Source organism: Protobothrops mucrosquamatus, unplaced genomic scaffold, assembly GCF_001527695.2.
Source record: "Protobothrops mucrosquamatus isolate PMUCROS unplaced genomic scaffold, P.Mucros_1.0 scaffold56, whole genome shotgun sequence".
NCBI lineage: Eukaryota > Metazoa > Chordata > Lepidosauria > Squamata > Viperidae > Protobothrops > Protobothrops mucrosquamatus.
In genome coordinates this window covers 36,730-59,862 of record NW_015386436.1, presented here as the reverse complement: position 1 = coordinate 59,862, position 23,133 = coordinate 36,730, and the positions used below count along the sequence as shown (strand labels likewise).

The 23,133-nt window shown below is 41.8% G+C and overlaps 3 protein-coding genes and 3 non-coding genes across 6 annotated transcripts in view; 5 read left to right on the top strand and 1 right to left on the bottom strand.

The window, feature by feature from the left end:
• The window catches only part of ZWILCH (zwilch kinetochore protein), a 15,217-nt gene extending 7,598 nt beyond the window's left edge, over positions 1-7,619 (bottom strand). Inside the window, exons 1-11 of the mRNA XM_015811918.2 lie at positions 7,598-7,619; positions 6,688-6,783; positions 6,481-6,596; positions 5,542-5,738; positions 4,055-4,134; positions 3,730-3,900; positions 3,036-3,107; positions 2,554-2,647; positions 2,203-2,255; positions 1,595-1,691; positions 1,390-1,469 (exon numbers count right to left, since the gene is read on the bottom strand). Of these exons, the coding sequence (XP_015667404.1) occupies positions 1,390-1,469; positions 1,595-1,691; positions 2,203-2,255; positions 2,554-2,647; positions 3,036-3,107; positions 3,730-3,900; positions 4,055-4,134; positions 5,542-5,738; positions 6,481-6,596; positions 6,688-6,690 (963 nt within the window). The 5' untranslated portion in view covers positions 6,691-6,783; positions 7,598-7,619. The remainder of the gene's footprint in view (positions 1-1,389; positions 1,470-1,594; positions 1,692-2,202; positions 2,256-2,553; positions 2,648-3,035; positions 3,108-3,729; positions 3,901-4,054; positions 4,135-5,541; positions 5,739-6,480; positions 6,597-6,687; positions 6,784-7,597) is intronic.
• A 1,749-nt stretch (positions 7,620-9,368) lies between these two features.
• RPL4 (ribosomal protein L4) lies at positions 9,369-15,071 on the top strand. Its single transcript, XM_015811891.1, has 10 exons — positions 9,369-9,450; positions 10,632-10,803; positions 11,418-11,524; positions 11,878-12,016; positions 12,685-12,809; positions 13,142-13,271; positions 13,519-13,675; positions 14,071-14,154; positions 14,321-14,441; positions 14,531-15,071. Exons 1-10 carry the CDS (start codon positions 9,448-9,450, stop codon positions 14,612-14,614), a joined length of 1,122 nt encoding a protein of 373 aa, XP_015667377.1. The 5' UTR covers positions 9,369-9,447; the 3' UTR covers positions 14,615-15,071.
• LOC114922313 lies at positions 10,460-10,560 on the top strand. The gene has a single exon (XR_003810376.1). It is a non-coding gene; the product is annotated as a small nucleolar RNA SNORD16 (small nucleolar RNA).
• LOC114922312 lies at positions 11,717-11,816 on the top strand. Its single transcript, XR_003810375.1, has one exon. It is a non-coding gene; the product is annotated as a small nucleolar RNA SNORD16 (small nucleolar RNA).
• Positions 13,327-13,398, top strand: LOC114922311. The gene has a single exon (XR_003810374.1). It is a non-coding gene; the product is annotated as a small nucleolar RNA SNORD18 (small nucleolar RNA).
• Positions 15,072-15,963: 892 nt separating the features above from the next.
• On the top strand, positions 15,964-22,380 carry SNAPC5 (small nuclear RNA activating complex polypeptide 5). The gene is made up of 3 exons (XM_015811890.1): positions 15,964-16,072; positions 20,211-20,300; positions 21,742-22,380. Exons 1-3 carry the CDS (start codon positions 15,983-15,985, stop codon positions 21,832-21,834), a joined length of 273 nt encoding a protein of 90 aa, XP_015667376.1. The 5' UTR covers positions 15,964-15,982; the 3' UTR covers positions 21,835-22,380.
• Positions 22,381-23,133: the final 753 nt, after the last annotated feature.

Genomic DNA, 23,133 nt, shown 5'->3' with positions numbered 1-23,133 from the left:
CTTTTCCATCAAGCGGGATTGGCCTAGGGGGGGGATTGTATAGGGATTTTAATAGGGATTTTATAACTTTTCTAAAAATAACAGGCTTATTTAATATATATTTTAATTGTTTTTAGATATTTATTGTATAGTTCCGTTTTTATTGCCTGTAAGCCGCCCTGAGTCCTTCGGGAGAAGGGCGGGGTATAAATTAAAGTAAAGAAAGAAAAGAAAGAAAGAAAAAAGGAAAGAGGAAAGGAGTGAATTAGTTTGCCCAAGCCTCAAATAGCAAATTCCCTGAAAGAGGGAAGATTATTGTGTGGGGAAATGCAAGTCATCAGATTACAAAACGGGGCTTTAATCACATGGTTGTGGCTCTTATCTTGACTTTTTGAGCTCCTTCCTACTAGACGTCTCTGCTGTAAAGATCAGCAGGAAAAAAGACAAAACTTCTTAGTACCATAAACTAACATTATCTGTAACAATTAAGTACATATATATGGCCGGGTAAGACTATCTGACTGAACTGATACCTCCTGCCAAGCCATAACTATGGTTTGGGAAATAAATCTGGAATTTCTTAACAGGAATAGACCTAAGCCAAAATTAAAGAAACCACGTGATACTGTTGTGCCATACCAGGCTGCTACTCTAGCAATCAAAGTCTAAGGGATCTGAAGTCTATTAAGTGTTCAATGTAATATTAGTGAGAAGACTTGACGATGGAATTACTCTATGAAGTAATCCAAGTCAGGGAGTACCTAATTTATACCACATTCCTTATTTTTTAAATGGGAAACGTCTTCTCTCCCCAGCTCAATGTGGCTCCCTAGACATAGCTTTAGCCACATGTAGGAAATATTTGCCAGAGTGGCGAGGTCTGAAAATGAGAAAGCAAATGCAGCAAGGTGCTGGGCACAAAAGGTGAAGGGTTGGTGTGGTGACCTGGGAGAGAAGGCGGATGGTCATATGAAGCTAAGGCTTTCCGGGCACGGTAGCAGCCGCAGAGCTGGGGGTACAAAGTAGGGTGCAGGGTAGCCAAAAGGGCAGAGATGGGGGGAGATAGGCAGGTTGGGGGAGCTGAAGGGCCTCTGTGGTCATAAGTGCAAGTGGGCTGCCAAGTGCTTAAATTCTGATCATGAGACATGGAGGTGCTGCAATTGCTGTAGCCTTGGGCACAGACCATAAGTCCAATTTTTAGTGCTGTCATAATTTCAAACAGTCATTTATGAACCAATGGTCATAAATCAAGGATTACCCGTAACCACATTCAGCTTAGATTTTGACTTGGTTCTGCCTAGTTCTTTGTCCTAATCTTGCCCCGTTTGGGAGTGCATCCCTTTGCACATGGACACTCTGAAGTACAGGGTGGCTCTACCCTGGCATTCCAGGTTCATTACTCCTACTTACCCATGTCTGCAATGCTCCATGCTGAAGGGCTCTTATTACCAATGAAAAACACTTCACCAGTTCCTCATGCGTAGCCACATCTTGAGAGGAAAAGTCAAATATTAAATAAAGCAGTAAGCTAAATTAATAAAATTCCTTCACTGGTTCCCTTAAAGACTGAGCATCTCAAAATGTTTTGAGATACAGAATCTAGAAACATACATACTTCTCCATATATTACACCACAGCAGTTCAAGGAAATCAAGATCTCCACGCTGACTAAAAAGTGTTTTCATGGAACCAATGACTGCAGCAGTGTTATCCTGGAGATTCAGCAAAAGGAAAAGTATTTCAAAATGAAACTGGATTTACTACCATTTTAGTTATTTAAATATCACAGTTCACAGAAACTTATAACCACATTATTTACATTAATAAGAAAACTAGAAATAGAATTTGAAATGGTTCAAAGTAACAAAATACATTTAAAATAAGCTATTAAGGTGGCAGGAAATATACACACTTTCGCCATCCACCTGCCAACAAAGGGTGATTGACACTCTTAATATAACTTCTGCCAGCATTCCATTTAAGTTTAGAGGCGTTGAATAACTGAATGGTCACTGCACAAGGCAGTCGCTAAACGACTACTTGTATTAAGCTTGGAAATAGGTTGCCCAAAAGGATGTCTGCTGGTTTTGCCATTCTAGTTGGGGGAAAACTCACTGAAAGCTTCAGTAATGAAACAGTTTGCAGTTTGCATCCAAGGTAAACTATTATGTCAAACTAGAGTTCTATGGGAATATTTTTCCCATTCACTATTTTACCAAATACCTCAGTATCATCGTCATTTTGTGACTTCAGTCCATCTACTTCATCTTTTAAATCTAAAAGAAAAAAAGAAAGCTACATACTATGGCCATCAGCTTTAATGCAATAGAACATACTTTGCTCTCATGCAACAATGGCTGAAAGGAACATTTCCTGAACACATCAATTCGTGATGACATGGCGCACTTGCCTCCATGCCGCGTACTGGCTCACATGTGTGGTTTTCCATATGGGATTAATGTGCTGTGTGAATCCAGCCACTCTAATTTACTCAGCAAACTAAGTGTGCAATGCAAACTCAGCCAAACTCAGTTAAGACTTCAAAGGAATTATTTCCAAAATACTTAGCATTACCTTTCAAAAGTTTCTGTACTAATTCAACAGCAGATTTTCTTCCTGGGGCTTTTGGCCATTTTATTAGCCCATTCTTCAAGATTTCAGCCAAACTCTAACGCCATCAAGAAAAAACAAACAAGTCTAAAGTCATGGCTTGATACAGCAGAGTACAACACACAATGTCATACATGGCTATTTAATACAGGCTGCTGCCTCAGAAGTAGACTGATCCAGTTAAGGGGATTTGCTATTGAGTAGAATATATTACAGATACTTACGTGCACAGATGTACACACACACACACACACACAATAAAAATGCTACAGAAATTACCAAGACATTTAAGTTTTACACATTGAAAGTGTTCGTTTAAAGCATATTTAATGATTCTACCTTGATTCCGCTTCAAAGAGGGCCGTTGAGTAAAACCTTGCAATCATCCTTGCTATTACTCAGCTAAGCATTATTTTCTGACTGGAAAATAATGTTGCAATACTCACCAAAAGAAACTGCAATTCTCTGTTTGGCTCATATACAGAACTCAAGGGGCTCCCAGAAGCTATCTGAACTGTCTGAAATTTTCAAAAATAAAATGATTCATATATATGGGGTGTAGACCTAGAAAAAACAAATGATTTATTTTTATATATACAAGAGCCATGGTGGCACAGTGGTTAGAATGCAGTACTGCAGGCTACTTCTGCTGACTGCCAGCTACCTGCAGTCTGGCAGTTTGATTTTCATCAGCTCAAGGTTGACTCAGTCTTCCACCCTTCTGAGGTTGGTAAAATGAGGACCCAGATTGTTGGGGGCAATATGCTGACTCTGTAAACTGCCTAGAGACGGCTGTAAAGCACTGTGAAGCAGTATATAAATCCAAGTGGGCGCTCCATCACTGGAGATTTTTAAGAAGAGACTGGACATCCACCTGTCTGAGATGATATAGGTTCTCCTGCTCGAGCAGGGGGCTGGACTACAAGACCTCCAAGGTCCCTTCCAGCTCTATTCTATTCTAAAGTGCTATTGCTATATTCATTATTTCTTGAATTGCCTGTTTTGAGTTTAGAATATTTTACACTAAAATGTTTTGCACACTTCCTCCTTTATACTGTTCACAATTAAATGGTTGCTAAGTTAGCAGCAACATTTCAGCATCTGTTGTTATCACAGTATTGAAACTGTTGATTTCCTTACCAGCAGAGCAGCAGATGAGAGGGGAGGTGTTTGCAGCTTCATTTTCACACCCTCCCAAGCAAAATCTGCATATATATTTCTCTCCAATGGAATAAGGGAATCCTCCTGAGTCAAGGAGTCCAGTGAAGTGGATTCAAGAAATCCGTAACGGGCAAAGCCTGTTACTGTCAGCTAAGACACAACATCCAGCACATATTAAACTCAGTTATTATACTATGTAATAAAACATTATATATTAAACTTAGAAAATTTTCAGTTGAGGTTTGTTTTATTTAATCTTTTTTAGTATATATTTGGTTGTGAATAAAAATCAAGATAAACATACATCTGAAGCATGATGTCTCATTCTATGACTTTCTTTCAATTCTTCCAAGCCAAGAGAATAATTATTATTTGACAGGGGACCTAGGGGAAAAATGAATTAAATGAGGGCTATATAATTATCAAAAATTGATAAAAAGCTTTCATTTTTAAAATCTTCTAATATTAATTCTATTATTCCTATTAGCAGCTAAAATGTAGATGAAGAATACTGAGAGAGAGAGAGGGAGAGAATGAGAAGGATATTGAAGGAACGTGAACGGAGAGATATTGGAGGAACCTTTGTGTGTGAATGGGGAGGATATTGGAGGAACGTGTGTGAATGGGGAGATATTGGAAGAATGTTTGTGTGTGAATGTGGAGGAATGTGTGAGACTGGGGAGGATATCGGTGGAACGTGTGTGTGTGTGGTGTGTGTGTGAATGGGGAGAGTATTGGAGGAATGTTTTTTTGTGTGTGTGAATGGGGAGGGTATTGGAGGATTATTTGTGTGTCCTTGTGCAGGACCCGGGAGCACTGTTCCCCTGCCTCCTCCTCTTGCTCTCCAGAGATCTGTCAAGACAGAAGTTGGACTCAGAGGAAACAGTTTCCTGCAAATGTCCTCCACCTCCTGCTTTGCCTGGAGGGGGCATTGAACAGGGAAACACCAACGATGTCTGGGATTGGGAAAAGAACATCTCTTTAGCGTGCTACACATACACACACACACACACACACACAAAAAACATTCCAAGCTGTATCCACATCTGAGCTAGCAAATTGCCAATCGTGCCTGGACTTGGGGAGAAGGCCCTCTCCTTCCTCTGTGGATAAAAGTCCCCAAACCTGGAATGTGGTGTGTGTGTGTGTGTGTGTGTGTGTGTGTATGTGCACACGCGCGCATGTGCTTGGCTGCTAGTAGTCTGGGGAGGTGAGGAGTTTGTGGGGCACCGAGTTGTCCCCACATCGAGTTACCCAGTGCGACTTGTTCCATTCCGACCCAGCTGTCTTGAGTCAGCTGTGAGTGGCATCGAGCAGGCCATGCCCACCTGCTAGGCGACTGGCGGTACTCGAATATTGCCATATCTTAAAAGTGGTACAATCTCTGAAAAGGTTGAAAAGCCCTGCTCTAAATAACCAATCCTGGTACATACTGTTTTAGCCCACAACTTCAAAAATGACACTTTGTCTGAATCAATTCGCTAAAACAGGTTTCATTTTAGAATAGTATACCCTAGATTCTGATTTTTTAAAGAAACATTAGTGGATTTTTCCATTTCTTCTACTCATTGCCGATGGAACTTCCCACCACAGGCCACTGCAATCCCAAAGTGCTTTTTCAAAAGGCAACTGGACTGTTTTTCCTTGAATATGTTTCACTCCTCATCCCAGAAGCTTCTTCAGTCTCCTTTCTTCTTGTCTTCAAGGGAAAACAAAGCCCAGTCGCCTTTTGAAAAAGCACCTTTCGGACTACCATGACCTGGATGACTGAGAATCTCCACAGACACTTACCGTTGCAAGTAACAGTGTGAAGCCTGATTCCCGAAAGGTTATTTCCATTCCTCAAAGATTCTGCTCCAAGCCAAATAGTCTGTTTTGGGTCAGAAGGTTCACATCGTATCCAGAGCGGAGGAAGTTGTGCTGCCTTGTTTATTTGTAAATGTTTCATGTTTGGATTTTGAGACATTGTGTAGAAAGAAATCAACTGCCTATCAATGGCGAAAAGACATTATATCAGAAATGGAAGATTACTAATTACAAAGTATTTGCTGCATTTTTTTAACCTTCACTTTTTTGTATCCCAAAACAGCTTACAGAAAGGTAGTGCTAATTCCCTTAGTATGTGAATGCTTATTATACACACACAAACAAAAGGAATCTTATCATTATCCCTCTTTGAGGAATTATAAGTACACAATTCTACTCACTTGAATATTAAAAGTTGATACCATTTTGTTGAAACTAATATACATTGAATTATAACTGATCTGATAAGCAGTAAAATTAGCTTTTGCTTTAGGAAGAATATATATTCTAAAGCAGACATGTCAAACACAAGGCCCGCGGGCTGGATCCGGCCTGATATGTGGTTCCGTTCGGCCCGGGGACCTGCACTGGAAACAGGTCCACTGCACCTCGGCCCAGCCCAGGCCAACCGGGCACTGATCTACAACCTGGTTGCATCCATCAAAGCCAGAATGCACTTAGCCTTAGATCTACGGGGCAGCTTTGCTCTGGTTTTTGGGCGCGCGCGCAAGCGGAGTGCAACATCTCTGCTGTCTGTCTTGCCCTGCAGGCTGACTCCACCCAGGACGCCAGCACTGGTTGTCTCCCATCCCAGCCACGCCCCCCCGTAGGCAACCACAATGCTGATGTGGCCCTCAATGAAATTGAGTTTGACGCCCCTGTTCTAAAGGATAAAGATTAAAATAATCACATAAGCATGAATACCTTGCTCTTGAAAGGGCCAGAGGAGATGCTGATAAATTCTCTTTTGGGAAACCCTCAGAAACTGAAGGCTCATCATTCTGCCATTCTTCCAGTCTGCTGGTTTCTTCATATGGTCTCTGCAAAAAAAACACAAAAAAAGCAGCTGTGCTAGAAAATTTGCTAAGTTCCAGAAAAGTGGAACATATCCAAATAGTAGTAGTAACTTACCATTTTCTCTACAATAAAAAACCCTCCATTTTGGTCCCAAAGCTTTTCTAAGGGATTTGTATGGCCTTCATCGATCAAATGGACTCGCAGGTCAGTCTGGTAAAAGAAACAAGTTGTTTCCATAGTATTTTTCTCAATCTAAATTTAAAAATAATTTGACTTACAGAACCATACATTTATGCACTGAAAGTATGGAAGGCATATGTATAGCAATTTGCATATCCTTTCCTTTGCAGCATAATCTTACTTCAAAGTAGCAGACATCAGAATTTCAGACCTGATTTTCCAGTAACTTTCTATGGTCTGGGATCCCCTTAAGTGATGACACAGGATAAAGACAGTGTGAAGAATGAAGATACTTTTCCACAAAATTATATTAAGAGTTTTAATGTTGATACATGCATAACTTTGCAATCGTGCTTTATAGCAGACTCCAGGACTTATGAATAGTCCTTCTCTAGCAAAATAAAATGTATTTAAAGAAAACAACCATAAAGCTATATAAAAATAATACAAACAAGCTATAACGAGAAAATAAATCTATATTTCCTTTCATAGAATTTATTCAAATTGTATCAACAGTCCAAATTTGCATTTGAATTATACAACATATCTGTCAAAAATGATTTGTCATTTTTATTATTTATTATACTTATATCCTATCTTTCCCTCTGTAGTACATACATAACACTATCTCTCCAAATTTATCCTTACAACAAGGAATATTTCTCAGACTTAAAAAATAAAAATAAATTAAACTTCATTCAGCATTATCTATTTTTCTCCTCCTAGAATCTATATTTAATGTTAAACTTTTTTAAAGTTTAGCATTTCTAAATTTTACTATGTTTAACTGCACACTCCATTTCGTCTAAACTAATACTACATTTGAAACAGTTAATAAACATACCTCAAAAATAGAAGGACCGGTTCTATTATTCTGCTTTCCTTCCTTATATACTCTGAAATATAAATAGCGATTTACTTATTTTTTCTGAATGCTGAAAACAGATCTGAAGAGCAAAATGAAATTAATCCTGGTAGAATTGTCAGAATGTAAACATTGCTAAAGTGCTGTTTGCCATTAGATGTGCCTATATTTTAAAGTCAATCTACCATGAAGCAGCATAGAACAAAATAAAAAAATGTCATCCATCTCCTTCCTGCTTATTATAAGTACAGAGGAAAACACAAGACAACCCTACACCAGTGCCCCCCCCCCAACCTTTTGGGTACCAGGGACCAGTTCCATGGAGAGAGGTTTTTCCATGGACTGGAAGGGTTGGTTAATGCTGCCTACACCCCATGGATGGGGCTTTGCTTGTTTGCACGGCCCAGTTTCTGGCATGCTATGGCCTGGTGCCGGTCCATGGACGATTCCTGCCCTACACCATTCTCTTGACTAAATTCCAAAGTATTTGATAACTATAAGCAAAATGGCAACTACATGCACACAGAAAAAGAAAAGAGCTACCCATAACAGACTCTGAATAGTCCTCATTTAGCAACCATGCTGGGACCAGCAACAAATGAAACCACAACTGTGCTTATGATTTTACTTCAGGTTTCCTTTGCTTTACAGACTTGTTAATGTGAGGATTGGTTGAAAAGTTACTTTTTCATCACAGTTGTAACTGTGGTCACTAAACAAGACAGTCAAAATAGAAGTCTGAACCATAACTTTATTTAGAAAGTCCTGGCAGCATACATACATACATACATACTTCCTTTCTTTCCCTCTTTCTTATGCTGCCCATCTTCCCTTTAACGTGCCTGGCAGTTTTAATGTTAAAAGATTCACAAGGATCAAAGTCAATTCAAAGGTAGCAGCTCATTCTGTCCAAAGAATAGAGTGTTTGAGGTTGTTTTTTTTTTGGGGGGGGGGGCACTGAGTCAGGGCTGACTCCTGGTGACTGTCTAGATTAATCCCTGCAGTTTTCTTAGGAAGAGTTTGGAAATGGCTTCCTTCTGCTTTCTTCCTAGGGTTGAGAGAGAGTAACTGGCCCAAGATCACCAGCTAGCTTTGCCCGTTACTTTTTTCTTTATAAAACTTCCCAATCTAGCCTACTGTCCTAGGGTTTCTTGGGAATGCCCCATCCAAGTATTAGCCGACTAACCCCACTTTTTTATAAAACAAAGATCAACTAATTTTTCATTCATTCAAACTTTTGGCCTGTGTGTGTATTTTCTTTAATTGGTTACACCTTTTTTTAACAGTTCCAAGATTAGAGGAGGATGACGGGCCCACTTACTGCAGGAGGAAGCTGTGGAAGCGGAGAATCTCCTCCTGCTGCTGCCGGGAAGCCATCCGAGCTTCGCCGCCTCAGAGACGGTCAGCCATTCAGGAGCCGCACGCATGCGCAGTCGCTTCTAGTAGCTCGAACTTGCCCGCCAGAATTACTTTCCATCACCAATGGATCTCCCCCGAGGAATCCCTCCGCCGAAGAGAGACGCCTGTCGGAACCTTCCTCTCTTCCAACAAGAAGATCCCGACATCTCCTGAGGCAACTTTAAACGGAGAATGCGGCTGGAAAAGATTTTATTTCTTCACCTTCGCCGGACGAGGACATCAGAACGGAAAGGGAAGAAGACGTGGGCGAGCTGCCGGCTGAGGCGAGCTTACCCGGCTCAAGGGGGCGGGACCGTGCGCGCAAGCGTCAAAAGTCTAGAGCTGCGAGGCACCCTTCCTTTTCCGGTCGGGGCTGAGGCGGGGACGGGCGCCGCGCGAGGGGCTCCTCAGCGGTCTTGAAGGTGCCCATCATGGTGAGGAGAGTAGCGGTTCGGGTGGCGGAAGCCGCGGGAGGCGGCGCGGGCGGGAGGGAGGGAACGCCTCGGCTGACAAGCGGGACCGAAGGGGCGCCTACTGGGGAACGCGGGGAGAGAGGGCCAGACAGGAGATCGTCCGGGCAGGCGCCATCTTGGAGTAATGGAGGAGTCGCTGCCGCGTGGAGGCCCAGCGAGCCAAGGCGGAGGCCCGGCCCTCACCTCGCAGGAATCCTCTTCGCCCGCTTTTAGGTCGGAGGGGAAAGACGGTTGGTCTCCCATGGAGAGTAGTTAGCGACTGCTGTACTAGCAACAATAATGGAACTGGAGTCTATGGGTCCCATGAAGGAAACCAGCAAATCGGAGTGATAACTCTTTTCAGCTGCTCAAGGAGCATTGACTTAATGTTAGATGACTCCCCCTCCATCAAATTGTTAAACTCAACGAAATCTCCCTTAAGTTATATCTCAAATCTAGCATTAAGGCCAAAAATTAGCCACATGCCTTCGTTTCAGTTCTTCGTAGTTGCAAGATGAGTGTGGGTTTGTGGTACCTTATGTGACTGCATAAGTATTGCTATGATCTAAACTATTACTGAGGTTTAATAATGGAGTGCACAGACCCCATTAAAATCTGAATAGTAATAAATAATAGGAACATTATTCCAGGAAATGATTGTAAATGGCTGAAATTCAAGTATGGCCATGAATTTGTGAAGCATATCAGCAAAGTACAAGCTGCATGGCTTGCCCAAGAATTGGGGAGGAATGTTTACTTGTGACAGAAATGAGGTTCAATACAGCAGTTCTTCCATTATTATCTTCATTTTTCGACTGTTCAATGTTGGATGACACCCCCCCCCCAAATCCAAGTGCTGAGCTAAATCAAATTTTCATGCTGAGAGGCGGTATAATTCATATTTAACATTAAAGCCAAAATGCACTCATTTCAATATGTTGTTGTATTCTGGGTACAGGCATGCAGAATCCAATGCATTGAACACATGTATTGCTATGATGTTGTAATTTGCGTCCTATCTGGTATTCAGAGACAGTTGCCTGCTGTCCATAAACTGTTGCCATTGAACTGAGGACTCTTCAAAACTGAGCGATAGTTCTATATTATTGAGCATCAGCAGAATAAGTTGAATTGCATGTCTAATGCTCCTTTTCACTCTCCAGGCTTGTACTCGACCATTAGTATCGGTGTACTCCGAAAAGGGAGAGGTATCGGGTAAAAATGTCACCATGCCTGCTGTTTTCAAGGCACCGATTCGCCCAGATATTGTGAATTTTGTTCACACTAATTTGAGGAAGAACAGCAGGCAGCCGTATGCTGTCAGTGAACTTGCAGGTAAGTTGCAGAAGAGTTGTGTTTTGTAAAGTTTGAAAGGCGGACATTCAGTGCTTTTCAATATTAAAATTGATGATACTTCTCACATCCCAAACAATGATGATAATACTCGGTTTGAAATATGCAGTAATCCACTAAGAAACATAATACTTTCTTCAGATGTTACATTAAAAAAAAAACCAAACATCTGGTGGTGTTGATTTAGTTTGGGATTTAAGATCATCCAAAGACACTGTTTGAAAATGAGATTCTGCAACAGAAAGCATTTTAGTATTCACAGAATGATGAAATTTTACTCCTGGATTGGATTTCCCATATTTCAATACCACTGCAATCATACGTCTTTAGATTATACACAAAATTGCAAAAAATTAAAAATCAGTTATAACCACTTTCAGAAAATCAATAAGCTTTAGAATAGCTCATTATGTATTCATTACGAAACAAGAAAATGTTTGCTTCCAGAAGCCTGTTGAAAAAAGTTTGCCTTTACTAGATGTTCTGATGTTGGTGCTTAAATCTTCAGGAAAATTACCTAAAATCTATAATCAGTGTGGTTGAATATGTGTGTGTGTATGTGTATATATATATATATTTTCTTTTCTTTTCCTCAGGGCACCAGACCAGTGCTGAATCCTGGGGTACTGGAAGGGCAGTTGCTCGTATTCCAAGGGTTCGTGGAGGTGGAACTCATCGATCTGGTCAGGGTGCTTTTGGCAATGTATCCTTCATTAGACAAATTACTTGATATGCGTAGCAACTATGTAATGTAGATGGCTTTTGAACTTCAGTATTATGATTTAAAATATTTGTGTTTTGTTTGATGGGCAATTCACTTAAAGCCCTTGTAGCATAGAAAACCTAACACCAATTGCTTGCCTTGTTTTGGTTACAGGAAGAGAGGTCCTTTACTTGCAATGATGTTGTAATTTGCGCCTTACTCTGTATTCAGTGACAGTTGCCTACTGTCATCATGCTAGTACAGATGATTGATGATCCTTTAACTCTGAGCAAGGTGGAAGAGGGACTTCCTGCAATAAAGAGACAGTTCCATCCTTAACGCCTGATACATAGATGTGTCGTGGTGGTCGCATGTTTGCCCCAACCAAAACTTGGCGACGCTGGCACCGCAGAGTGAACATCACTCAGAAGCGTTATGCCATCTGCTCTGCTCTGGCAGCTTCTGCCCTTCCAGCTCTAGTCATGTCTAAAGGCAAGTGTCTTCCTGCAATGGCATTGGTATAAACAGTAAATATAACTGAACTGGGCCTATAAAATAATATCTAGGAAAGGTATCAAATATTTCACTTATTGCATTTGTATAAATGTTCTAACCAGAATAAATTCACAACAGGTAAAACCATAAAACGTAAAATAATACTGCAACACAGTAATGATATGCTGCAATTATAAAATCAAAAAGTAATTTAAAAGTAAACACAACAAGCACAGATATAAACTCCAGTATAATAACACTACAAAAATGCTTCAGGAGCCAAATAAACCTTTGGGGAGAAGTTATTTGACAAGGCTGTGAGCATCATAAAAATAGAGCTTGCTTCCATGCCTTTATCCCTTTCAACTAGAATAGAGGTGGGAATGATATAAAGCATGCTCAGCCAGGATGAGCGCATTAAATAGGTTACTTCAACAGTGAGGTCATCATCCTGGAGACAACTAGATCACTCCATTAAGTCTTTAGATGTACCCAGAAACAATGGAATGCCTTCCGTGCAAGTGCCCACCACCATCCAGGCCCTCTGTTTTGTGTCACAGTTTCTGAGAAATCTCTGAATATTATGTGTAGAGAAAAGTCGGGGTAGCAGGTTTTGGGCTTTGCTTGCCAACTCTAAATTTTCAGTGACACTTTTGCTATCTTAGGTCACCGCATTGAAGAGATTCCAGAACTTCCTCTGGTAGTTGAAGACAAAGTTGAAGGCTACAAAAAAACCAAGGAAGCTGTTCTCCTACTTAAGAAGCTGAAAGCTTGGAATGATATCAAAAAGGTGGGTTGGTCATCAATTACAAAGCAGAAGCGTTGCTGAGTGATGGACAGAGTGATTGTTTTATTTGGTTTGAATATCTCTGCTGGCCAGTTCATGACTAGAATTCACTAGCTTCAGAGAGCTAAGTGTGTGTGTGTGATTAACTTGAAGAGAGAAAAAAAAACTGAGCATACATAATCATCGTTGCCTTTGCATATGATGAATTTTTCACTGGTCCGTGTTTCAGATAAACGTTGACGATGGTGAAATTCTGAATTTCTGGGTACCAAATCTCTGTGTCCTTTAATAGTGAAGTAGTGAATATGGATTTTTACATACCTGTTTCTGTCTAGGTCTATGCCTCTCAGCGCATGCGGGCAGGCAAAGGTAAAATGAGGAACCGCCGTCGTATCCAGCGCAAAGGACCTTGCATCATCTATAACGAAGACAACGGCGTCATAAAAGCATTCAGGAATATCCCAGGTACTCCTTCAGTTACCTTCCAGGATTCACAACAGGTTGTAGGCTGGAGGAGAGCCCTGAATGATGATATTCCACTTCATTGGTCCGTGTTTCTGAAAACACATGATTTGGTGGAAGTTCTGACTTGTATTAGATGGTGGATTTCCTTTGAGATGCATTTACTTTCTAAATTTCATGAATTGAATTTAAGAAAATGACTTTTTCCTTGTATGTTTTACATGAAAGGGAAAATTCTCTCTGCTAATAGGAATTACTCTTCTCAATGTGAACAAGCTGAACCTCTTGAGACTTGCTCCTGGTGGCCACGTTGGACGTTTCTGCATTTGGACTGAAAGTGCCTTCCGCAAGTTGGATGACTTATATGGCACTTGGCGCAAGCCTGCCACCCTGAAAAGTAGCTACAAGTAAGTCTGCTTTAGCCTCATTTCTAGCTTTGCAAACTGGAGTATTGAAAGTCCTCACAGATCGCTCAAGGGGCTTTTGAATGGGGATGACTCCAGTCATTGTTCACTTTTGCTGTTCCTTTCACAGTGCTGAAATCAGCATCTTGAAAGGAACTGAACAGTATCCTGTTCCTTAATTGGGAGGACTTTTTTTGCATCTGGGGATCAGAAATGACATTTTAGCTTGTGGATCTACATACCAGCACATGAACAGATTCTTGCCAGAAGAGCTATATAGGAATAGCACTTAGACTTATATATACCACACCGCTTTACAGCGCTCTGAATAGTTTACAATGTCTTGAAGAGAACAATGCATTAATCATATCTTTGTTGTAATCTGTCTTTCAATACAGTCTGCCAATGCACAAGATGACCAATACTGATCTTGGAAGGATCCTAAAAAGCCAGGAGATCCAGAAAGCCCTACGTCCACCCAAGTATGTATCAAGCATACACTTTCATTGTCCTCCTCTGGTGGGTAAAAGTGTGGGTGTATTCCTATGAACATGGACTTGTACTTTTCTGCATGCTACTTCTCCCCAGCATTAGTCTTCATGCACACTGAGTTGTGCTCATAATTCTGTGTCTCCATTTGTTTTGCAGGAAGAAGATTCATCGTAGAGTCCTTAAGAAGAATCCACTGAAGAATTTGAGAATCATGATTAAATTGAACCCATATGCCAAAACTATGAGACGTAACACTATTCTGCGCCATGCTAAAAATGTGAGTGGCTTGACATTTCTGAAATGTTATTTCACAGCATCTTTTTTAAAGGAATAGAAATGACTAAACTATTTTCTGTTCTGTGATAGCACAAACTCAGAGAGGAGAAGGCAGCGAAAGGGAAAGCAAAGATCCAAGTGGCAGGTGCTGCAAAGAGTGAAAGTACAGCATAAAAAGAGCTTCTGCACTTTTATGATACAATGCTCAAAAGGTCTCAATTTACCCTTAATAAAAAAATATATCCAAAGTGGTCTCAATCATTTCATTCTTTATTTGCAAAGCGTGGCATCTATAACTCAGTGCAAGATAATTAGAAATAGAGCAGCATGACTAAGCTAAAGGATGTTCTTTGCCCAATCATACTACCCGATTGACCGACAGCATAAAAATATAGCAGATGTTGCAGAAATGGCAGAAGGAGAAAACGGGATTTTGTCAAAGCTGGAATCTTTCCATCACAGCCACAGAACAGGAATGAAATGTCAAGATCGCGGAAAAAATGTGGGAAGGACCTTTTGCTTCTTGGCTTTTTATCTCTATGCAAAGAGAAAATCTCTTCATCAGAAATAGAAATTGATAGCAAAAGCAGATATGCTATTTGTGTATATATTAAATGTGCTATTAACAATGTACTTTTGGGAAATGCTTCCTCTTGCTCAGGGACCTTCCAGCTATAACAACGCTGATGTAAATAAACATGAAAGAATAACAAATCAAGCTCAGAGAGTGTCAAGGACTCCTCATTTTCATCCCTGAACTCCAAATATTTTGCTTAGTAATTTGAAGGTCTATAATGCAGGAATTTTTCTTTGTATCAGATTTAATACAATCCTTGCATGTACAGTATGTTCCTTATATCAAAAATTTGCTGAACGGAATACAGGAAGATCGGGCCTTTAAATGTCAATATAGCAGATACTGCAGTGTTTAATTGTGGGGTAACTTCTAAGGACTGGCTTGTATCCTTAGCCAAAGCAAAATTATCTGGTGTAAATCTTTGCACTCCTGAACTCTACTGGGCCAGAGTTCTAGGTTGTAATCCTGAATTAGACCAGGGAACACAGAAATAATGTGAGGGATGGTGCTACACAAATATTGGAAGTATAGGCAAGGATTTTATATTACATTTTTAAGCTACCTATCTACGTGATTACTCTGGTACTAACAAGCCTTCCAAGAAAACCAACCAGCGTTTCTTCCACGTCGCCTCAAGTAAAAGGACAATGGGGTGAAGAATAGTGGGCAGAAAGGAAGGGGGCTTCGTTCCCTTCCATTGCTGGCCCCTCGCCTAAGCAGTTGCCTGTCCGCTCCTGCCATTGGTGCTGGCTTTTGGTCCCTTCCCATTGTGGGGGGAGCAGTGAGATCTGAAGACCGCTGGGGCCTCCTTTGAGACCAAGCACGTGTCGCTTCCTTTCTCTTCCGCCCTGGAGCAAGATGGCGGCCCCCGCTTCGCTTGTCTCTTCTCACTCCGGCCGGCAAGAGGGCCGTCGCCGGGTACGTCATCACTATGCGCGCGCCCCCGAGGCGGGGAGGGGAGCAGGATGCTGAGCCGCCTGCAGGAGCTCCGCAAGGAGGAAGAGACGTTGCTGCGGGTCAAGGAGGCGCTGCACGACCAGCTCACCCGCCTCAAGGTGCGGAGCGGGCGGGGCCAGCCGCGGGGGTGGGTAGCCCGGTCTCCGCGCACTTGTGGACGCCCACACGTGTGTCGCATCCCGCCGGGGCGGCATGTAGCGCTGTCATCCCAAAGGCACAGCCTCTGGGCGAGGGGAGGAAGGGGGTCCGCCTTCTCCTAGCGGTCAGGGAGCCCCCAAAGCCCCCATCATCATCTCTAGGCCTGTAAGACTCAAGACACGGGATAATGGGTATGATAGTCCAACAGATTTGGAAGACGAAGCGCAGAGGCCAGCGGGGCTTTTGCACCCATAAAAAGGGGGATTACAGGCAGGATTGCAACTCAGTTTCCCCCAAAGATTCTTCTGTATGGCTTGCCTTCTTCCCCCCATCGTTGTTGTCTGGGGATGATGGGCATTGTAATCCAAAGCTATAGGGAATGGATTCAGGGGTAACAAAGCCCCTGTTCCTTGCACCAATGCTTTGTGTAGACCAGTGTTTCTCAAGTTATAGTCCCATGGGGATCCTTGAAATCAAAATTATTTGCTAGCCTATGTTGAAAAATAATGCAATATGAAACACTCTTGACAAGCGGCAGTGAATGCATCAATTTAAAATTTTAATGTGGTAAATATTGATAAATATAACATGCAAACAAAAGCTCTTTTGTGGTTCTCCATAATTTTTAAAAATGGGGAGGGGTCCTGGGAGACAAATGCTTAAGACAGGTTGTTCTGTCCAAGCTGCCCCCTCAACTTCTCACCTGCTTTGTGTTTACAGGATGGATCCTTGTTCAGTGTGTGTTTGGCTTTGTGTTGTGCTATTGGTATGCTATCATTTCAATTGAGGAAGTGGCTACACATCTCAAATATACGATTCTGGGCAGGAGGGAATTGTTATTTTTAACCCATTTAAGGTTCAAGAGGAATTCATTCTGGAGGAATAAAAACCAAAAATGCATCAAACCATAATGATAAAGATTAAAATGCCTTGAAAAGGAGGAAAGGCTTGGTCTAGCTTGTAGGGAGACATGATCGGGGCTCCAGGCAGATTGTCCCAAGGAAGACCATTTCAAAAAGGGGAGCCATAACCACAGAAGCTCATCTGCCTCTTTCAATTCTTATCTCCAGGTAAAAGGAAAAAAATCTATAAAAACAAATAATACATAAAGCACTTGTACTGCCTGGAGTAAAATAATCTAATAATGACCCAAACACCGAAAAACAGGTTCCCTCTCTAATACAGCCATACATTATTATTATAAGAGGAGGTCCTGGCCTTACCTCTGGGGAGATGCTCTTCCAGAGGCTGGGAGCTGCACCAGAGAAGATTCTCCTGGATGCTACTGCCTGTTTGGATAAATCTAGCACTGGGTGGATGAAGATGCAGGCTGAAATCCAAAGTCTTAAACAACATAAGCAAATCTGACGTCGGAAGCCTAACCCATCCGAGCCCAACTTCAGATACCCGTTTGCCCTCGTAGCCCTCCTTGTCAGGAGCAATACAGGTAGTCCTCAACTTACAATTATTCATTTAGTGACTATTTGAAGTTACAACAACACTGAGAAAAGTGACTTATTATTGCAGCATCCCCCTGGTCATGTGATCAAAATTCAAGTTGTTTGGCAACTGGCCTGCGTTTATGATGATTGCAGTGTCCTGGGATCATTTGATCACAAAGTCAAAGAGGAAGCCAGATTCACTTAACAACCATGTTACAAACTTAACAACTGAAGGCAGGACTAGAAGCAACGGATGGAAACTAATCAAGGAGAGAAGCAACCTAGAACTAAGGAGAAATTTCCTGACAGTTAGAACAATTAACCAGTGGAACCACCTGCCTCCAGAAGCGGTGAATGCTCCAACACTGGAAGTTTTTAAGAAGAGACTGGACAGCCATTTGTCCGAAATGGTATAGGGATTCCTGCCTGAACAGGGGGTTGGACTAGATGACCTCCAAGGTCCCTTCCAGCTTTATTATTATTATAATACTGCATCAATTCACCTAACTGTGGCAAGAAAGGTCATAAAATGGGGTAAAACTTAACATCAGTCTCGTTTGACTACAAAAATTGTGGGTTCCGTTGTGGTCACAAGTCAAGGACTATCGATATACCTCTCTGCGTCAGGTGCCTGGGACCGAGCTGTGGAAAAGAACCGTTTCCAATCCTTTGGGGAGGTTTTCTGAGGAAGACTCCTCTGTTGGAAAGAGGATTTGGTCGACTTCATAAAGGATCTCTTGTAAGACTTAGCCTTAAAGGACCTCAGATTTTCTATCTAGTCCAGTGTTTCTCAACCTTATAAACCTTTTAAATGCGGGACTTTTGTCAGATGCATGGTGTGGCTAAACTGATACAGAAAACGGGAGGAGGCAAATTATATTAATCTGAAAAGGTACATCTGAATTTTGGTTACCATAGATTAATATAGCTCTCCGCATATAGTAGCTTGAGACTTACACCTGCTCTCTCCCTGCGGCACTCAGAGCCATAAAAGGGCTTAACCAGCCATCCTCCCAGCCTTGTGTTTGCCATGTTTATTTGAATACCACATGAGCTTGAGAGTGCTCGGCCAGCTGTTGGCAAAGTGCTAAGACCATGGTATGAATGAGAAAGCAAGACCCAGCTGTATGCACAAAGGCTGGTATTATAAATAGACATCCAGGAATGTGTTTTCCGGAGGGGATTAGCATTTAAGTCTGGTGTTCAGCTCCACTTCCTCTTCTGCAGATCTGCTTACAATTGTTTGGATACCTAGAAACAGAGCTTAAAAGGGTTTCCAATCCTCGTGATGTGGCAGTCTTTGCACTGGGGGCAGTGCATGTTTCTCATTCATTCTGTGGGGTCACCCTGAGGCTTGATATTCCATCAAAACAGGGTAGTTCTACCACAGAATATCAGGTGGTTTTTTTGTAATTTCTAAAAACGCTTCCCATAACTACAGTCTAAATTGCAGGCTTCACTTGACCAGATTTGACTTTAAATTGATCACATTCAACTCATTTCCCAGGGTTGTTGCTGGGATAAAATTAGAGGGAGGCCCACACATGTCCCCTTCAATTCTAAGAACTGGTAAGATATAAAAGACAAATGTATTTGCTTGGTTTCTCCTTCTGAAATCAGAAGTCTAGACAGCTTTATTAAAGAAATACAGGTAGTCCTTATCTTATAACCATTTGTTTAGCAGTCATTTGACAACGGCACTAAAAAAAGTGAATTACAACCAGTCCTTGCACTTATAACCATTGCAACATCCTCACAGTCCTGCGATCAAAATTCGGGGCTTGGCAACTGGCTGTTATGGTTCCGACAGATGAAACCCTTCAAAAGAAGTTCGAGGCATTGTTTTCCTTAAAGAATCTTTTATTCGGGAAACAAAGTATCGGCACTACATAGTTGAACCCAAAAACTTAATTCCCCTCCCCTGGATACAAAGTAACAAAGTACAATTCCCACCCCCAATAAACAGTCATAAAGCACATTCCCCAATTAGCTTGAAGCGCAGGCTTTCTCCACCGCTCTCCAGCCTGCCAAAACGTTATCAGCTCTGGACCCAGTTTGTCCTTGAGTTCCCACAGCAGAGTTGTTATTATTTTGACTAACTAACTCTCATCCCAATACCCCCTCCCTGCACCAACTAATTCTAAAAGCATAAGGAAAATGGCTGCATTTTCATCTGTTGTCAAAGCAAGAACATCCGATGTTAGCAGCGTTGACACTGGCATGTATTTATTGATGGTTGCAGTGTCCCAGGGTCGTGATTGCCATTTGTGACCTTCTCAGCTGGCTTCTGACAAGCATGGTCAATGGGGGAAGCTGGATTCACTTCACAACTGTGTGATTCACTAACAATTGCAGCAATTTCCTAAATGTAGCAAAAAGGTTGTCAAAGTGGGTGCTTAAGAACCACCTTGCTCAGCAGTGGAGATTCTGGTCTCGGTTATCATCATAAATTGAGGACTGCCTGTATTGCAAGAGAGGAATTGCCATTTTCCCTCCTTGGAGATCATTTGCACTTAGCACTAGGATCCACAGCCCTTGGCTTGCCAAATTACATTTTCACACTCTAAGCTACAAGATTTTGCTAAAGAAGAATTGATGATTCCAAGGACGTTGCTTAACACTTCTTTTAAGACCGACCATTACTTTCTATTTCCAGGTGGAAGAGTTGGCTCTTCGGTCCATGATCAATACCCGGGAAGGGACTGTGTTCACTCCCTCAGCTGCTGTGATGGAGGAGCACGCAAACGTAAGGCCCTTTCCCTCCATTGAAGCAGCTCTCCTGTTTAGAGTCCTCAAAGGCCAGGTCCTCTTCACAAGGAGAGAGAAAAAGCTTCTTTGCAGCTCTGAGCTAATGATCTAAAACCACCCTGTTTGTAACTGGTCCCTCGTTTACCAGAATGCAGACTGAGGGAGATTCTCTCCACTGTTTCTGTCCAAGCAGGGGAACAACATTTCCAAGCAAAGTCAGGTTTCTGCAACTCCCTTTGTTTTAAAAACACTCACGGAAGATGTCCCAAAGATGCTTTTTTCTAAAGGCAGCTGGACTTTCTTGTTTTTCCTTAAGGACATTTCATCTCTCATCCAACTGGGCTTTCTTTCTGACAGTCGTTGAGGCCACTTGGAGGTTTATCTGTGCCCCCAGGGTCACCTGAATAGTGCAAATGGACACCCTCTTGGAACTGCTGACAGGACGGTGCTGTAAACAAGAGACGGGTGGTGCGTGGTGTTGTATCTCTCCCCCTCTGTTGAGGGCTATTCAGTCTTAATGTCGACAGCCTCTTTGATCCCTCTTTCAAACTTCGAAAGAGGGCTAATGACCAGATGACTGCAAGGAATATGAATCCTTCCGTTCTCCACCATTCAGTCAGAACTAAAGAAGCTTCTTGGATAAGAAGCCAAACTTCCTCAAGGAAAAACAAAGAAAGTCCAGTTGCCTTTAAAAAAAAAACATCTTTGGGACAACCATGACATGGATGACATAAACACTCATGGAAGATATGCTGGACAGAGGCATGACAGCAATGATTTACAAACACCCTGTCATTGTTGAATGGGGAGGAAAATGCATCAATCGCATAGGCAAGAGAAGGAGGGCTTTAGAAACATTTTCCTGGCAGATTCTTACATTTTAGCACAGGAATCTTTAAATCGGGGTGCATGTGATTCATTGGGATTCAGGATGACAATATTAGAATATTTCACCCTTTCTACATTTTGTTTGGGGATGAGCATGTTTTATAATATAGGTAACATCTTGGTGTGCTAATACATGAATGGATTTATAACATATATATGGGAGGGTGGACGGTTTTACGATGGTTTTGCTGAAAACCAGCAGTTTCTTTCCCTTTTGGATAAAACTGTGCCTTAACGAACACTGGATTCATTTGAAGATCATAGCACTCATTTTACGACCACATTTAATGATAGCTATAACAAAAGGTCATAAAATCAGGTCACCTGACCAACCTATTTTACAACTATGGCAACATACAACTGTAGTGGGTAGGCTCCATTATGGTTATAGGTCAAGGGCTACCCCTACACACCCACAAAGCTCAACATTTGCTCACCTGCTGCAAATGGCATTCGGGATGTTTCCATACACCCCCCCCCACCCCAAGGAGGAGATCTCCTGACTTATATTTTTCAGCAGGAAGTGACCAGTTTCTTCTTTCTTTGGACAGATGGACAATGAAATGGCCATCAACCAGACTAAACTGCAGCTACAAGTGCATGCTGATGATGAGGAAGAGGAGGAGGAAGAGGAGGATTCCTAATGGGCAAATGTTGCTGTCAGGCCAGTGTTCTGTGACAGACTCCCAAGCCTCCCTAACTTCGACGAAACTTTGTGTGGTTCTACAGAGACTAAACTACAATCAGAAGTGCCGCTGAGCATCTCACAAACTTCCAAAGGTGGTAATAAATTATGGGGTGGGTTGGAAAAAGATAGTATTAAAGCCTAACTATGTAGCACAAGTCATTTTACAGAGCAGACATATGTTTCAGAACAAGTAGCAATTCAGGAAATGCAGCTTTTGAAGCAATAATCTGTCCATGAAACATCTTCTGCCTGGTTATAAAAAGCTGGAAAGTTGCCCTTATTCTGTGCCAGTTGGTTTTCCTGAACCTCCTATGGATAAATCGCACAAAAGTGGTGAAAAATGTGGGGTTTTTTTCTGTATGGCTGTACATGACTCCTTTATTCTTGTTGGTTTGGGCCCATTTTATGAAACTTGTATGGAATAAAAATATGTTTTGTTTACAATAGGTAATATTAAAAATACTTTCTGAGTGGCATTCAGTCCTTCCAACAGATGCCAAAATGACTCTGCTTGCTTTGCATTGTTGGGGCTAAATTTCTATCTTCAGGAATTGCAAATCACTCCAAAGTAGGGGTGTTTTTTTTGCGGGAAGCATACATATTATTCCGTCAAGTTTGACTCTGTAAGCAGGTACTGCAATGAATTAGCAGCTCTTCAGGAGGTTGCATCCCATATACTAGTACTGATTTTCAGGGAGAAGCAAACCAGCTGCAGCACAAATGGAATGGAATGGGGCAAGTTGCTAATTTAAAGGGAGGCACACAAGAGCAAGTGTGGGCAACTATGGCAACTTTACAACCTGTGGACTTCAACCCCAGAATTCCTGAGCCAGAGTTGAAGTCCATAGGTTGTAAATTTGCCATAGTTGCCCACACTTGCTCTTGTATCTACTGTAATTGGGGACTGGATTGCAGGGGGTAGCGGGGGTGGGGGAGGAGCTGTGCTTTATGGTCATCATCTACCAAGGCATTATAGTATCTTTATATGCCATGCAGTACAGTTCACAATTGTCTTCCATCTGGAGAAGAAAAATCTCTGGAAGATGAGTCATGGAGAGTTTGCCGATGGGCAATGGAGTGTTTGCAGTTCCTTTTTCCAAGATCACACCTGGGATATCAGAGGCAGAGCTAAGTCCAGAAGTTACCTCCTCCCGCATACCCCAAAATACCACAAAGTCCACTTTAAAGCCAACCAAGCTAACAACCGTGTTTAAAAACCCACAAGTTTCCAAAGTGATTTTGTGACATTTATTAA